The sequence below is a fragment of the Triticum aestivum genome, chromosome 5B (genome assembly GCF_018294505.1).
Source record: "Triticum aestivum cultivar Chinese Spring chromosome 5B, IWGSC CS RefSeq v2.1, whole genome shotgun sequence".
NCBI lineage: Eukaryota > Viridiplantae > Streptophyta > Magnoliopsida > Poales > Poaceae > Triticum > Triticum aestivum.
Window position 1 is genome coordinate 632387584 of NC_057807.1, and position 17259 is coordinate 632404842.

Consider the following 17259-nt stretch of genomic DNA (forward strand, 5'->3'; position numbering starts at 1 on the left):
CAAGCATCCTCAACTATGAAAGAAGAATTAAGATAAATCTAACCATAGCATGAAATATATGGATCCAAATCAGCCCCTTATGAAGCAATGCATAAACTAGGGTTTAAGCTTATGTCACTCTAGCAACCCATCATCTACTTATTACTTCTCAGTGCCTTCCCCTAGGCCCAAACAATGGTGAAGTGTCATGTAGTCGACTTTACATCACACCACTAGAGGAAAGACAACATACATCTCATCAAAATATGGAACAAATACCTAATTCACATGATTACTTATAACAAGACTTCTCCCATGTCCTCAGGAACAAACATAACTACTCACAAAGCATATTCATGTTCAAAATTAGCGGAGTATTAATTATCCTTAAGGACCTGAACATATGATCTTCCACCAAATAAACCAACTAGCCTAAACTACAAGGAGTAATCAACACTACAAGCAACCCACAGGTACCAATCTGAGATTTTTAGACAAAGATCGGATACAAGAGATGAACTAGGGTTTGGAGAGGAGATGGTGCTGGTGAAGATGTTGATGGAGATCGACCCCCTCTCGATGAGAGGATCATTGGTGATGACGATGGCTTCAATTTCCCCCTCTGGGGGGGAAGTTTCCCTAGCAGAACAGCTCTGCCGGAGCCCTAGATTGGTTCTGCCTAGGTTCCGCCTCGAGACGGCGGCGCTTCGTCCGGAAAGCTTCTTCTTGATTTTTTTTCAGGTCAAAAGACACCATATAGCAGAAGATGGGCACCGGGGGCCTTCCAGGTGGGCCACAACACAGGGGCATGCCCAGGGGGTAGGGCGCGCCCCCACCCTTGTGGATGCCTGGTGGGTCCCCTCTAGTGTTTTCTTTGCCCATTATTTTTTTATATATTCCAATATAATTCTTCGTGAAGTTTCAGGACTTTTGGAGTTGTGCCGAATAGGTCTCTCAGGTTTGCTCCTTTTCCAGTCTAGATTTCCAGCTGCCGACATTCTCCCTCTTCATGTAAACCTTGTAAATAAGAGATAAAAGGCATAAGTATTGTGCCATAATGCGTAATAACATCCCATAATGCAATAAATATCAATATAGAAGCATGATGCAAAATGGACGTATCACGTCGTGTGCCTTTTATTTTTGTTTTAAGTAATGCACCATGCTGGTATGAGATAGTCCTTTGTTGATTTATAGAATGTCATGCACTTCACTTATATATTTTGAGTATGTCTTTATAGAATGCTTCATGTGCTTCTCTTATATCATTTGAAGTTTGGATTGCATGTTTCTCTACACATAGAAAACCGCCATTTGTAGAATGCTCTTTTGCTTCACTTATATTTGTTAGAGCATGGGCATATCTTTTGTAGAAAGAATTAAACTCTCATGCTTCGCTTATATCTATTTAGAGAATCAACAGGAATTGGTCATTCACATGGCTAGTCATAAAATCCTACATAAAAACTTGTAGATCACTGAATATGAATGTTTGATTCCTTGCAATAGTTTTGCGATATAAAGATGGTGATATTAGAGTCATGCTAGTGAGTAATCGTGGATTGGTAGAAATACTTGTATTAAGGTTTGTGATTTCCGAAGCATGCACGTACGGTGAACCGTTATGTGATGAAGTCAGAGCATGATTTATTTTTTATTTTCTTCCTTATGAGTGGCGGTCGGGGACGAGCGATGGTGTTTTCCTACCAATCTACCCCCTAGGAGCATGCGTATTAGTACTTTGTTTCAATGGCTAATAAACTTTTGCAATAAGTATGTGAGTTCTTTATGACTAATGTTGAGTCCATGGATTATATGCACTCTCACCCTTCCATCATTGCTAGCTTCTTTGGTACCGTGCATTACCCTTTCTCACCTCGAGAATCGGTGCAAACTTCGCTGGTGCATCCAAACCCCGTGATATGATACACTCTAACACACATAAGCCTCCTTATATCTTCCTCAAAACAACCACCATACCTACCTATCATGGCATTTCCATAGTCATTCCGAGATATATTGCCATGCAACTTCCATCATCATCATATACATGACTTGAGCATTCATTGTCATATTGCTTTGCATGATCGTAAGATAGCTAGCATGATATTTTCATGGCTTGTCAGTTTTTTGATATCTTTGCTATGCTAGATCATTGCACATCCTGGTACACTGCCAGAGGCATTCATATAGAGTCATACTTTGTTCTAGATATCGAGTTGTAATATTGAGTTGTAAGTAAATAAAAGTGTGATGATCATCATAATTAGAGCATTGTCCTAGTGAGGAAAGGATGGTGGAGACTATGGTTCCCCCACAAGTCGGCATGAGACTCCGGACAAAAAATATATAAAAAAGAGGCCAAAAAAAGAGAGAGCCCAAAAAAACAAAAACAAATAATGAGAGAAAAAGAGAGAAGGGACAATGCTACTATCCTTTTACCACACTCGTGCTTCGGAGTAGCACCATGTTCTTCATATAGAGAGTCTCTTGAGTTATCACTTTCATATACTAGTGAGAATTTTCATTATAGAACTTGGCTTGTATATTCCGATGATGGGCTTCCTCAAATATCCGAGGTCTTCATGAGCAAGCTAGTTGGATGCACACCCACTTAGTTTTCAGTTTGAGCTTTCATACACTTATAGCTCTTAGTGCGTCCATTGCATGCTGATACGTCCCCAATGTATCTATAATTTTTGATTGTTCCATGCTATTATATTATCTGTTTTGGATGTTTAATGGGCTTTAATATGCTCTTTTATATTATTTTTGGGACTAACCTATTAACCGGAGGCCCAGTGCTAGTTTCTGTTTTTTGCCTATTTTAGAGTTTTGCAGAAAAGGAATACCAAACGGAGTCCAAACAGAATGAAACCTTCGCGATGATCTTTCTTGGACCGAAAGCAAACCAGAAGACTTGGATTAGAAGTCTGGAACGCCACGAGGAGGCCACGATATAGGAGGGCGCGCCCCCACCCTTGTGGGCCCCTCGTAGCTCCACCGACGTACTTCTTTCGCCTATATATACTCTTATACCCTAGAAACATCAGGGGGAGCCACGAAACCACTTTTCCACCGCCGCAACCTTCTGTACCCGTGAGATCCCATCTTGGGGCCTTTTCCGACGATCTGCCAGAGGGGGAATCAATCATAGAGGGCTTCTACATCAACACCATTGCCTCTCCAATGAATCATGAGTAGTTTACCATATACCTTCGGGTCCATAGTTATTAGCTAGATGACTTCTTCTCTCTCTTTGATTCTCAATACAAAGTTCTCCTCGATGTTCTTGGAGATCTATTCGATGTAATACTCTTTTGCGATGTGTTTGCCGAGATCCGATGAATTGTGGATTTATGAACAAGATTATCTATGAATATTATTTGGTTCTTCTCTGAATTCTTATATGCATGATTTGATATCTTTGCAAGTATCTTCGAATTATCGGTTTAGTTTGGCCTACTAGGTTGATCTTTCTTGCAATGGGAGAAGTTCTTAGCTTTGGGTCCAATCTTGCGGTGTCCTTTCCCAGTGACAGTAGGGGCAGCAAGGCACGTATTGTATTGTTGCCATCGAGGATAAAAAGATGGGGTATATATCATATTGCTTGGGTTTATCTCTCTACATCATGTCATCTTGCTTAATGCGTTACTCCGTTCTTATGAACTTAATACTCTAGATGCATGCTGGATAGCGGTCGATGTGTGGAGTAATAGTAGTAGATGCAGAATCGTTTCTGTCTACATGACACGGACGTGGTGCCTATATTCATGATCATTGCCTTAGATGTCTTCATAATTATGCGCTTTTCTATCAATTGCTCGGCAGTAATTTGTTCACCCACCGTAATACATGCTATCTCAAGAGAAGCCACTAGTGAAACCTATGACCCCCGGGTCTCTTTCCTATTATATTTCATCTCTTTTCCATATTATCGCATTTCGTTTACTATTTTGCAATCTTTACTTTCCAATCTATACAAAAAAATACTAAAAATATTTACTTTACTATCTCTATTAGATCTCACTTTTGCGAGTGACCGTGAAGGGATTGACAACCCCTTTATCGCGTTGGTTGCAAGGTTCTTAATTGTTTGTGCAAGAATTAAGCTTGGGGGTGCTGATACGTCTTGGTCGTATCTATAATTTTTCCACGTCGCAAACGACAGTGTGGAAGATGTCCGGTGAGATAGTGAGGAAGAACCACCGGATGATGGTGGCGTCGATGGACATCCAGTTGGCGTCACGACGCATGGCGAGAAAGTCGATGGTGCCGTCCACATGATCACGAAGGTTGTACTCACGGAAGAGGAGATTGAAATAGGTCTTCCATGCATAGTAGTTGGCAGCGGTATGGGAGAGTTTGATGGGGACGTGATCGGAGAGGGTGATGTTGCAGATGTCAGCAGCGAGGGGCTCGTCGGAGTCAGAGCCGAAGGTGGAGGCGAAGGGGTTGCTAGGGTTGCTGGAGGAAGACATGGCAGCGGTGCGGGTGGGAGGAGGCGGCGACGCGGGTGGGATTAGGGTTAGAGTTTCGGTGGAGGAGAGGGAGAGGCGTGGCTGGAGGGAGCGGCGCGGTGGGAGAGAGGCGGCGAAGGGAGGGGGAAGGTGGCGCGGCGCGGCGGCTGAAGGAGGCAGCGGCGGCACGGCTAAGGTAGGACTGAGGGAAGGCTGATACCATGTAGAATATTATGATGCAACTCTTGATGTATTGATCGGGTGCAACCGCACGTATATATGATGTACAAAGTGGGCCACGACCTCAACTATATAAAAAACTAGAAGATGAGTCAGATACACAAATATGCACGTAACATATATATACTCAACATTATCAATCATCCTAATGGTAAGTTTTATTTACAGTGATCCTATGTTCCTATTTTCTAAGACTTGTGCATGCTCGGTTAGAACGTTCGGGATTTAACTATGGCAAATCAAATATTTTTAATGGCAATTTTAGTGACATGGGATGACAGGTCTAGCATGTCAAATCCGTACTCAATGTATTTGAAAATTGTTTTCTGTGTCAACTAAATTTGTCGTCCCCGCGTCACTAAGATTGTCGTAAACAAAAACGTTCGATTTGTCAAGGAAAAACTGTTGGAGTGTGATGTTCGACCCTCTCTCACAGATCGATCTTTTAGTTGCATTCGCTAGAGCATGCACTTTTACATGGTATCCGGGCCAAGAGGTCTTAAGTTCAAGACCCTGCCAACGCAGTATTAAATAAAAACGATTCTGCAGCCTATATCGATCCCACGTCTAAGGACTAAAATAGCCTAGACGCGAGGGAGAGTGTTGAAATATATTGCCCGCCTTCCTACATCAGTTCGGACTTTTGGATGAGTTGGCTGGTGCATGAATTGAATATGTTGGACCGATTTTTATGTCCAGACACGTGGAGTTTGGCCCGGTGCATTGGATTATTTATTTTTTGAATAGTTTGGACTGCTTACCACATGTGTGATTCTCATCACGTTGGAGTTGATCTCAAGCCCTAGCCGAATCGGGTGTTCCGCGAAAGGCAAAACCGATACCGCGTAAACGAGTCACTGCCCACGGTCAACGCATATCGAACATGATTGGTTTGATGCCAAAAATTGGCATGTCAATGTTTGGCATTGTGCCAACTATTGGCTACTACTTGGTAGGTTATCGAGTTGTCTTGCCTATCTCACATAAAGTTGCCAATAGTTGACAAGTATTGACAATGGCAGCTTTTGGCTATCCAAATATTGACAGCAAACCAATCATACTCATCTGCTCGAAAAAAAAAAACCAATCATACTCATCGTTTCCGTCTCGCATCTTCCGACTCTGCTCCTCTCCCGAGCTCACTCTCCACCTCCTCCCCCTGGATCCCCTCCGCCCCGTTGCAGCATTGCCGGCGCCGGTGGCAGCCTGAGTTCCCCACCTCGACGTCCCTCTACGTTTCGGGGAGCTAAGCAGCACGAGGAGTCACGGCGGCGGATCCCCTCTTCGGATCTCCAAGCCCAGCCCCAGTGTTGTCGTGGGCTGATTGCCCTCTCCTCTCCTTCCTCCGGATGGCATATCAGGTCAGGGCTAGCTCTTTCTTTGTTTTCTTGCGGTGCTTCTCCTCATAGCTGCTGGAAGGCGTCATTTTAGTTCATGTTGATTGTGGGTTTGTCCTTTTCACATTCGTAATTCAGTAAAAAAAAAAACTTGGCGAGCAGAGCTGAGAACCTAGTTTAGAGACAGTGAGCAGAAGCACTTTGTCTGACATAGCAACATTATTCTGTAGTCTGTACTTTGTAAACATTTCTTCAGAGTATGTCTAGTCTGAAGTCTGAACTTGTATCGGTGAGTCTTATCCACTTGATGCATGAAAAATGTTTGTTAAAAAAATTCTAGTCTGAAGCCTTTGAACTACGTGATGCAGTCTTTGTCAGCTAGTGGTGAAATTCATTACTGAAGTGCATGTGACAGCAACCGCTTGATGCTAGATTCTCTATTCAGAACACGCATGCTTACGCAAGTGAGCTTGCTTTGGCATATAACCAAACACAGTCAAGTAGGAGTAATTTGATACTACTCTTTACTGGTCCGAACCAAATAAAATGCTACTCACACTTTACATACCAATACTCTTTACGGTGAAGAGTAGTCGTAGATGGTTGGTACCCACATACCAATACTCTTTACGGTATTCCTTTTCCTGTCAGAAAGCACCTGGATGCTGCTTCGTGTTTTGTTCCGTTGTCTCCTTGGTAATGGAAGGTCGTTTCGAAAAGAAAAACAGTTAATACCACACTAGAACTGAACGATAATGATTTATCTTGCTATCTCCCATCTAGTATTTCGAGCTTTCCTTATGGATGCATTCCCTCCATCAATGAAGTCCAGCAACAAAATTGAATATTTTTCTACAATTTTTGCAAATTACTGAAGAAGCAACCTTTGTTTATTATAATTAAACCAGACAATGTTTATTCTTTATAACCTAGAGAGTATGTTCTGTTATTAGTAACAGTTATTAAATGGGGGAAGTCCAGCACTTTTATCCTCTTGATTTATGTGTTGGACTCAAATCAACTCTTATATTACCCCATCTTTTGATCAGCTTCCTAACCTTCAGCAACAAGAGGAGGCATTTTATGGCAAACTACCTTTAAAAACGCACATTAATGGTTTCGTCAGTACATAGGCATCTAATATGTGGCCACAGATCACCTGCCAACCATTGATTCTGCAGAGTACTCTTATGTTGTTGATAACTCTGGTTATCTGAGATTTGAGCTTCACGCCTTTGGAAACTGTTTTTCAGGTCAAGTCCATGTATCCAGCATACTAATCGAAGCTAACTGTTATACTCAGTCTTTGCTACTTTACTTTCATATAAGATGGACCTTCGAGAAAGTACGGTGACAGAAATGATCCAAAGGGATGAAAGATCAAAATGGTTATCATATAGCAACCATAACATAAAATGCTTCACAGAGGCCGAGATAGGAAGAATTACCAGCAACTATGAAACTATCATTGGAAAAGGTGGCTTCGGAGAAGTTTACAAAGGTGTTCTCCAAGATGGAAGAATAGTTGCAGTCAAGAAATTTGTGTGTAATGTAGAAGAAAATTTTGCCAAAGAGCTTAAAGTCCACTGTGAAATCAACCACAAGAATGTAGTTAGGCTCATTGGCTACTGTGCCGAGGAAAATGCCCTAATGATAGTCAGTGAGTATATATCTAAAGGGAATCTTAGCGATGTTCTTCACCATGAATGCATTCCCATCACAATGGATACACGACTGCGAATTGCGGTGGAGTGTTCAGAGGCATTGTGTTATATGCATTCACAAATGTATACTCAGGTCATTCATGGTGATATCAAGCCTGCCAATATACTATTAGATGACAACTTCAATGCAAAAATATCTGACTTTGGAATATCAAGACTTGTCAACACAGACTCAGCCCTTTTCACTGAGCATGTAATGGGGAGCATAGGTTACATGGACCCTTTGTTTGCTCGCACCGGGCGTCTCACCACAAAGAGTGATGTTTACAGTTTCGGAATTGTTCTGGTTGAATTGATCACAAAGAAAAAGGCAACAGTAAGAAAAGGGGAGACCGGCATAGTTGATTGTTTCATCCAAGCTCTTGCAACAGGGAAGAGAAGGGTGAGAGAGCTGTTCGATGTTGAAATCTCAAGCCAGAACAACATGAAGGTTCTCGAAGGGGTTGCAAAGTTAGCAGGACAATGTTTGAAGATGGAAATGGATGGACGCCCTGAAATGAGAGATGTGGCAGAACGTCTTCGGGCGCTTCGGAAAACTCAAGTTCAAGGGAAACAAACTATTTTTCCTTGGGGTTGGAGGAACAAGCCAGCAGCTCAGAACAGCTGGCAATCTTCTAGCTCAGTCATGCCACAATCTTTGCCATCCTACTTGTGCCGCCATTTCTCACTTACAGAAATGAAATCAGCCACAAAAAACTTTGATGAGTCACACCTTATTGGTGTGGGTGGATCTTGTAATGTTTACTATGGAATGATTGATGGGGGAGCAACCAAGGTGGCTATCAAACGCGGTAGAGTTCAGCAGTGTGTGAGTAGATTGAAAGAAAAGATAGTGGCGGTGGCAAAGCTCCGCCACCATCATCTCGTATCACTGGTCGGTTACTGCAACGAGGAAAACGAGATGATACTGATCTACGAATACATGGCTCGTGGCACCCTGCGTGAGAACCTTTACGCTAACAAAACAGAGGAGCCACCGCTTACTTGGAGGCAGCGTCTAGACGTCTGCATTGGTGTTGCTCGTGCCCTGCATTACCTTCACGAGTGTTCCATCATCCATAATGATTTGTCGACGACAAACATTCTCCTAGATGAGAGATTGGTTGGCAAGGTTCCAATTAAAGTCTATCTGCCACAGGATAGCACGGGCTTTACCACGCAGCCTGTGGGAAGTATCGGTTATATCGATCCTGAATTTTACCGCACTGGGCAACTAACAGAGAAATCCAATGTATATTCTTTTGGTATTGTGCTGTTTGAGGTTTTGTGTGCTCGGGCTGCTTATGATGGTAGTCTTCCATGGAGACAAGCTGATCTGGTATATTGCGCCCTTAGTTGCCAGAAGAAGGGCATCCTTGATCTGATTGTCGATCCCCTTCTTGAAGGAAAGATTGCTCCGCGGTCCTTGAAGAAGTTTGTGGAGATTGCTGAGAAATGTGTAAGTGATCGTGGTATCGATCGCCCTACAATGCAAGAAGTGTCTGAGAACCTGGAGTTGTGTCTGGCAGAACAAAGCGGAAGCCTTGGCGATGAGATGCTGGCTGAAGATGACACTAATGGTCCTTCAAGGACAGAACGTTGGCTGCACCTGGAGATGTACCTTGCAAAACACGATGCTTTGGAATGGTCTAGGAATGCTGGTGGTGTGGATTCCGATTCCGAATTGGCAATGCCACGATGAGCAGGCAGGAAGTGCCGAAGTGGTCACCAATTTCCCTACTATCAATGCTCTCTACTCCACTGACGGATGCCAGAGAATTACTCCATACATGTATACTGCAATTTCTGTTCCTTTCTTTTCTGAAGCGAGTATTTTATTTTTGCATTATGTCTTTCTTCATGCTTTTCGTTATCAGGGTGTTGTGATGGATTTGTCAGGCCGTTCGCCTGCACTATTATTATGTCCTGTTAGGCTTGCGCTGGCTACAGTTTTCAGTTGGGTCATCATCATTATGCATGAAACTGGTTCCTCTGTTTCGTCCTGAATAATAAGACATTATCGATAGTGCTCTACAAGCATCTTGTTCCATCTGAGCGTTAGGGTGCAGAAGAAGCTGGGCAGAAAGCTGGAGCAGCTCAGAAGCGAGAACCCTACAATTCCTGCTATTGCATGGCTATGGAAAACCTGCAATCAGAGAAAGAGCTTTTTCATTGAGGACTGCACATGTGTCATGTGTGATGAGCAAGTTTTGGAGACAAGAGATCACTTGTTCTTTCATCTGCCCCGGTTGGTCTCCCCTGTCTGTCTGCAGGTATTCAAGATCAGCTCAGTCAGTTAGTTCGCCTGCTCAATCTTCCATTTTCTCAGTCAGTTGAAGTAGTGTTGTCAATTTCGTCCTACTCATTAGGGGATGTAGCTCAGATGGTAGAGCGCTCGCTTAGCATGCGAGAGGTATGGGGATCGATACCCCACTTCTCCACTCCTTCTTTTTTCTTGTTTGTTTTTTGTTTTTGCAGATCTGAATACCAAACACCAAAAAAATAATAGCACCAAAGCGCATCTGGTGTAGTGGTATCATAGTACCCTCCCACGGTACTGACCAGGGTTCGATTCCCTGGATGCGCATTTATTTTCTCATCTTTTTTTTTGTATGGACTTTCAGATAAGCAGAGCAGGGCATGACGCACGATCGATTTCTTACTCTGCTGTTGTTGTTCTTGTTGTATTTGTTTTTCATACTCTTAGGCCCTGGCACAATGGAGCAGTGAAATGATGAACGGCGGAAAGCTGTTCCACCATGAACACTGGGTGTTTTTTTTTTCTTCCTTTGCGGGAAAACCCCTGGGGTGTTTGATAATAGTTACCTTTCTGGATTTCCCTTTGTCGAGATGGTCAAAACTGCGGATTTTTCTTCCGAGGGGACTAGGACGGGCAAAATCCGGCCTGAACCATTTCCAATAGAAGAGAATCATGAAGAAGAGCTTTGCGGGGAGCATTGGCTGCAGCGGTCGGGCCGGAGCATCAAGCCGTCAAGGCAACGCTTCATTTTCGTTGCGGAAAATCTTGCCGTTGCGCCGCTTCCAGGGATTCCATATGGCGGAGGTCAGCGCTGTAGAGCCAACTTTTGCAAAGATGAGAGCCGTTCCAATAATCACCAACCTTCTTGCTGCAACTGTGAACATTCGGAGTGAAGAAAAACGGCTGACAAATGCGATCAAAGCCCATCCAATCTCAGGCGAACCCAGAAGACACCAAACATAGTGTACAAGTACTGCACACAGGGTAATCCGAGAAACCAACTTCTCCTGCTGCTACCCAGAGAACAAGGCACAGATCATCAGTATTCAGAAAGAGAACGGCGTGTCCTAAGGTTCTGCATGTGAAGCCACTCTGAAGCCGGCGAGCCCTGGGTAGTACCTCGGCGCAGCAAACTGCATGCGAGAAGACAAGAAGGTAAACCTTCTGGGGCTAAGGTATATTTTGCTCTTTTTTTTAGGGATGAAGGTAAGGTATATTTTGCTGTACACAAACATGACAACATAGCATCATTTCATAGCAGGCCTGATTACAGATCAAGGGCCGAGATGCATAGTATATTGGCAACACAGTTTGAGAAATCAAGCATTGGAGATAAGATATACTGTACTTACTTCTTTGTACCCATCATCTTTTTGCTACTTGACCATTGAGTTCGCAACTTGACTTGCATCTTTAGTTGGAAAAATGTCTCGGCCCCATTGTGAGCATGGGCATTAACCGCCTCAAGCTTCATGCACAGGAAATGCAGATGACAGCAATCTTCAAGGTATTTATTACTAACTGAACTATAGAGGGCAATACAATTCCATAGAAGCGACAATCTGTGACACAGCATACCTCAATTTGACGTTCCAAAGCTTGGACATAATTGATTATCTCATCGAGGACTGATGTTTTGCAATAATCTAACCAAGGAAGCATAGGCGTTCCAAAGAAGATCATTTACATACACAAAACTAGGGAGGACTTAGAGCTTGAAGATACCAAAGATAAATAGATCTGGATATTAGTGGGACATAATGGAGACATAAAAAATATTGAATTCCTGTTGAGATTAAAATGCACGTTATTACATCCAGGGACAAGATCTTGGAGAATTTTCACCCGCTCGGTTATTTTCTCACAACATGCCTGTCAGAATAGTACAACTTCCAATGATCAAGGGTGTACAAGATAGTCAAAACGAAACAGTGCACTGAACTGACCCTTTCTGCAAGGCTATGGCTGTCGGTTGCTTGACCCCTTTTTGCCCTCACATAGATGAAATCTTGCTTTGGTGGCGGAGGATTTTGATTAACAGCCTTACTAGCATTTCTTGAATCGGCTTCAGCATCTTTTCTGAAACTGCCATTATCATCACTGGATTTATTTGCCTTGAAACGTTTTGCTTCTGCATAGTCTGCACATTAAGGTTCCAGTGAATTAGCGAATAGGACAGACGAGAGGACAGACGAGAGAAAGAACAATTGATCTCTTGCTCTCTGCAGAGGCTGTGCTATGGGCATTTTTTCTTTAGAATATAACAAAAATATTGGCAACCGCCTTCTGGCCTCCCAAGTCAAACAACTATTTAAACTATCAATCGGCACATAACCAGTCAGTATAAGGGGAGAAAATCATATAATGGCACTAGTAAAATGAAAGATCACATATGACAATAATGATAGCTTGCAAACTATCACCAATATGATGCCTGCTAAAATATCACAGTATGTTACTAAATGCAAGTAGAAGATGCAAAACACTCTAGATCAATAGGTAGTTGGCTCAGTACTTCAGTAGTTAGTGCTGGAGATTGTTTGGCCTGCTCCAAGAGGTTTGATGAGACCGTCTCGTCAGAGAATGTTGCGGACCTGGTGATCTGCTTCATCCATTTCTCGAAGGTCTCGTCAGACAGTCGGAGCGGGGAGGTTCTTGTGGGTCGGTTCTGCCAAAGTACAACCACATTCCCCTGACGCGGGCCTTTAGTGGCTAGATCCTCCGGCTGACCCAGGTGGCAACGATGTCAGGTCTGACTCCAAGAGCGCGCCGACCGGTTCCATCGGGATCTTAGCCTGGGTCTGCTCTACCCGCGTGAGCTTGAACGATCACCCGGTGTGCCAATCCGCTGCCTCAGGCGTGTACGGAGGCAATCTAAGGCCCAACCAAGGCAAAGGCAAAGGCAAAGATGTTGATGCTCCAATAACATCAACATCCACTCCGAGGGCGTAACTGTTATGACCCCAATAGGAAGGCCTTCATCTTTGGGGGAAAGCCCTTTAGACGACAGTGGAAGATGCCGAACATATCCTAGGTGTGCCCACATTGGGCTAAGAGTTATTCCATGCGAATCAATTCAAGTATTTGCATGATACGAAGAGCTAAAAGGCCCTAGCGGAAATAAAATCACTTTGAAAGGGCTTGTTGAAAAATAAAAAACAACAAGGGGTCTACTTTCATCCGAGCCTATGTAATGTACACAATAGATGTGCTTATGTGTCCAACAACACAGAGGCACGTCAATACAAAGTACCTAGGACTGGTAACAGACATATCCAGAATAAAGATGGTGAATTTTGCACTCGCCACTCTTACTCATCTGATGGCCAGCATCACCAAGTTTAAAGATGAAAGCTCGAATTTGGAGGGGAACCTCCCATTGCTACATGTTGGAAAAACTATAACTATCTGAATTTGAGGTTCATATATTTATAGCCTTTTCTAACCTGTAGCAATGGGAGGTTCCCCTCCAAATTCGAGCTTCCATCTTTAAACTTGGCGATGCTGGGCATCAGATGGTTAAGAGTAGGGAGTGCAAAATTCACCCACCTTATTCTAGATATGTCTGCTACCGGTCCTATGTACTTCGTGTTGACGTGCCTGAGTTGTTGGATACATAAGCACATATATTGTGTACATCACATAGGCGCGGATGAAAGTTGACCCCTTGCTGGGTTTTTTTTTGGTAGCAAACCCTTTTCAGAGTGATTTTATTTTCGCTAGGGTCTTCCAGCTCTTCGTATCTTGGTATAATGCAGATGCCTGACTTGGTTCGCATGGAAAACACTCTTGGCCCAATGTGTGCACACCCATGATATGCCCGACATCTTCCACAGTCATCTAAAGGGCATTGCCCCAAAGATGAAGGCCTTGTTGTTGGGGTCATAGCATCTATCAATTTTCTGGGATGGTTCTGGTGCATCGCGCGCCTCGAGAAATGAATAGAGCAACCACTATATGATGCCACGGTATGGTGAGAAAAATTCACTCTAAGTCCTATAACTTGCGTCGGCGGTCACTTTAGTCTCTGTGGTTCAAAGTACCCGATATACTAGCCCTAAACTTGCTCATGTGAACCTCTAGAGCAAGTTTAGGGCTAGTATTTCAGGTATTTGAACCACAGGGACTAAAGTTAACATCGACGCAAGTTATAGGACTTGAGTGAATTTCTCTCCGGTATGGTTCAATACAATGCCGACCCCAAAGACAACTGTGCTGCAATGGTTGTTCAATCCGATGAATGGGACAAATGGCAAGTTATATTTGTTCACACAGTACGTGCCGTAAAACACAACAACAGCGCCAAAGGCATCATAGTCCAACCGGGACTGCACGGCTAACCAGAAAAGGTTCTGTAGAAAAAAGTTTGCTGTTGTGTTGTACCTGTAAAAACAATTCAAGATCTCTCTCCTCCTGCGCTGCCGTATAGTTCAGCATGTATTGGGCATCAAAACCTTTGATCATTTGCTTCTTGCCTTGTACTCGGCAAAAAAATTATATAGGTCCCGATACATACAGCCAACTTTGTCATAACCAGCGTGATGCCTCTCAATTACCTCCATTATCTGATGTGTGCATGACCAGCAATACCATACTCAATGGCATCAGGCTTTTGAGCATCATTAAGTCCACGACGAGGCCATAAGAAAGGTGTCTGGTCAGGCTTAGTGAATTCATGCTTATGCTGGTCAACAAATTACTTGACAAACCATTTACGAGTTTCCATATTGAGCTTGATCTGCAGTCGAGCGTCACATCCACAACGAGGTGAGTACCCTTGGTTACCTTTTCCGGTTGGACCTTTCAAAGTTTTTCATGGGCCTATATCCTTCTTTGCTGCACATATACAACCTTTGGATTCTTATGCTTCCCTTGCTTTTCACATTGGCCTTCCTGACGCTGAACCCTTCCTCTTTAGCATATTTACTACAGAACTTCCGCTTTAGCATATTTACTACAGAACTCGAAATCTAGTTCTTCGCTTGTGAATGTTTGACTAACCACCCCGTAATATTCTTCAATTCCTCTATGCTGACGTGGTAAGCATCCATGCTGTGCAAGTGCCATCCATAAAGAAATTGAATAATGTTATTTATGCATCTGCATTATAAGTTATGTGATTCCACCAAGCAAATGATTTGAATTATGTGATTCCACCAAGTAAATAATATGTAGCTAGCCACCAAGCTAGTTTTCGTGGAGAGTTGGTCCTAAATACTCGACGCAATTTCTAAAAGTATTCAAGATTATGTATGAACAAAAATTCTGATGCCACATCATTCTTGTAGAAGATATAACAGTATCGATGATAGGGTCAAGAGAATAGACCGAAGGCAAGCGCATGTCCAATTTTTACTTGGGCTAAATACATGAATTGTAATCACGTTGGTACGTACGAGTATTATTCAAGCATTACCTTCTGCCGGCAGACCAGCAGTGATAGAGACGGACGGAAGGGCGGTGGCAACGGCGACAGCAGGATTAGCGGGCGGTGGTGCACCAGCAAGCGGCGGCGAGAGGTTCTCGTAGAGGCGGAGGGAACGTACAGACCGGAAGGATCCGGAGGAGGACGGCTCGGGCGGCAAGAGGTACCGTAGAGGCGGAAGGGCATGAAGGATCCCGGAGGCGGACGGCGCGGTGGCGCAGCGGCAAGCAGCGGCGAGAGCCACGGGTCGGCTGCGGCGGCAAGTAGGGCTTGGGTGACAAGTCGGGACTTTATGTTGGTTGATTGAACTATTTTATATCCGGCTAAACTGCCCTCGGACTAAAATTAAAAAAAAAAGCTAATGTAAAATGCCTATATTACCCTTCAAATCGACTGTGGATCTGTGCCAATAGTAGCATCTCCTATGACTAATAATTTGCACGTAAAACGAATCCTAACCAACCCCGGTGACCCGTCGAAAACGCTGACAACACACCTTCTTTGCACGCTGATCGCCACTAAACAAGGAGGCGTCAACTCGTCGAGAACCGTGCAATCTAACATTCATATCATGACAAACACATGATCCAATAGTGCAGGCAAAGGGGGACGCGGACGTTTGATCTCTGGATGTATATACTGTTGGGGAACGTAGCAGAAATTCAAAATTTTCCTACGTGTCACCAAGATCTATCTATGGAGAAACCAGCAACGAGGGGAAGGAGAGTGCACCTACATACCCTTGTAGATCGCTAAGCGGAAGCGTTCAAGAGAACGGGGTTGAAGGAGTCGTACTCGTCGTGATCCAAATCACCGGAGATCCGAGTGCCGAACGGACGGCACCTCCGCGTTCAACACACGTACAGCCCGGTGACGTCTCCCATGCCTTGATCCAGCAAGGAGAGAGGGAGAGGTTGAGGAAGACTCCATCCAGCAGCAGCACAACGGCGTGGTGGTGATGGAGGAGCGTGGTAGTCCTACAGGGCTTCGCCAAGCACCTACGGGAGAGGAGGAGGGAGAGAGGTAGGGCTGCGCCAAGAGGGAGAAGTTCTCGTGTTCTCTGCAGCCCCAAAACCCCCAATATATATAGGGGGGGGGGGGAGGGGGCTGCGCCCCCTCTAGGGTTCCCTCCCCAGGGGTGGCGGCAGCCCCCCAGATCCCATCTGGGCGGCGGCCAGAGGGGGAGAGAGGGGAGGCGCACCTGGGGTGGGCCTTAGGGCCCATCTGCCCTAGGGTTTGCCCCCTCCCACTCTCCCCTGCGCCTTGGGCCCCTTGTGGGGGGCGCACCAGCCCACCTGGGGCTGGTTCCCTCCCACACATGGCCCATGCAGCCCTCCGGGGTTGGTGGCCCCACTTGGTGGACCCCCCGGGACCCTCCCGGTGGTCCCGGTACGTTACCGGAAAAACCCGAAACTTTTCCGGTGACCAAAACAGGACTTCCCATATATAAATCTTTACCTCCGGACCATTCCGGAACTCCTCGTGACGTCCGGGATCTCATCCGGGACTCCGAACAACATTCGGTAACCACATACAAACTTCCTTTATAACCCTAGCGTCATCGAACCTTAAGTGTGTAGACCCTACGGGTTCGGGAACATGCAGACATGACCGAGACGTTCTCCGGTCAATAACCAACAGCGGGATCTGGATACCCATGTTGGCTCCCACATGTTCCACGATGATCTCATCGGATGAACCACGATGTCAAGGACTCAATCGATCCCGTATTCAATTCCCTTTGTCTAGCGGTATTTTACTTGCCCGAGATTCGATCGTCGGTATACCGATACCTTGTTCAATCTTGTTACCGGCAAGTCTCTTTACTCGTTCCGCAACACATCATCCCGTGATT

The 17259-nt window shown here is 44.5% G+C and overlaps 1 protein-coding gene and 2 non-coding genes across 3 annotated transcripts; all 3 read left to right on the forward strand.

The window, feature by feature from the left end:
- Positions 1 to 5732: 5732 nt before the first annotated feature.
- Positions 5733 to 9675, forward strand: LOC123113789 (leucine-rich repeat receptor protein kinase HPCA1). Its single transcript, XM_044535102.1, has 2 exons — positions 5733 to 6040; positions 7270 to 9675. Exon 2 carries the CDS (start codon positions 7346 to 7348, stop codon positions 9419 to 9421), a length of 2076 nt encoding a protein of 691 aa, XP_044391037.1. The 5' UTR covers positions 5733 to 6040; positions 7270 to 7345; the 3' UTR covers positions 9422 to 9675.
- Positions 9676 to 10087: 412 nt separating this feature from the next.
- On the forward strand, positions 10088 to 10160 carry TRNAA-AGC (transfer RNA alanine (anticodon AGC)). Its single transcript has one exon. It is a non-coding gene; the product is annotated as a tRNA-Ala (tRNA).
- Positions 10161 to 10235: 75 nt separating this feature from the next.
- TRNAG-CCC (transfer RNA glycine (anticodon CCC)) lies at positions 10236 to 10306 on the forward strand. The gene has a single exon. It is a non-coding gene; the product is annotated as a tRNA-Gly (tRNA).
- Positions 10307 to 17259: the final 6953 nt, after the last annotated feature.

What these genes read in the sequence shown, in the direction of transcription:
- LOC123113789 (XM_044535102.1), top strand. Translation starts at nt 7,346, where the DNA reads ATGGACCTTCGAGAAAGTACGGTGACAGAAATGATCCAAAGGGATGAA.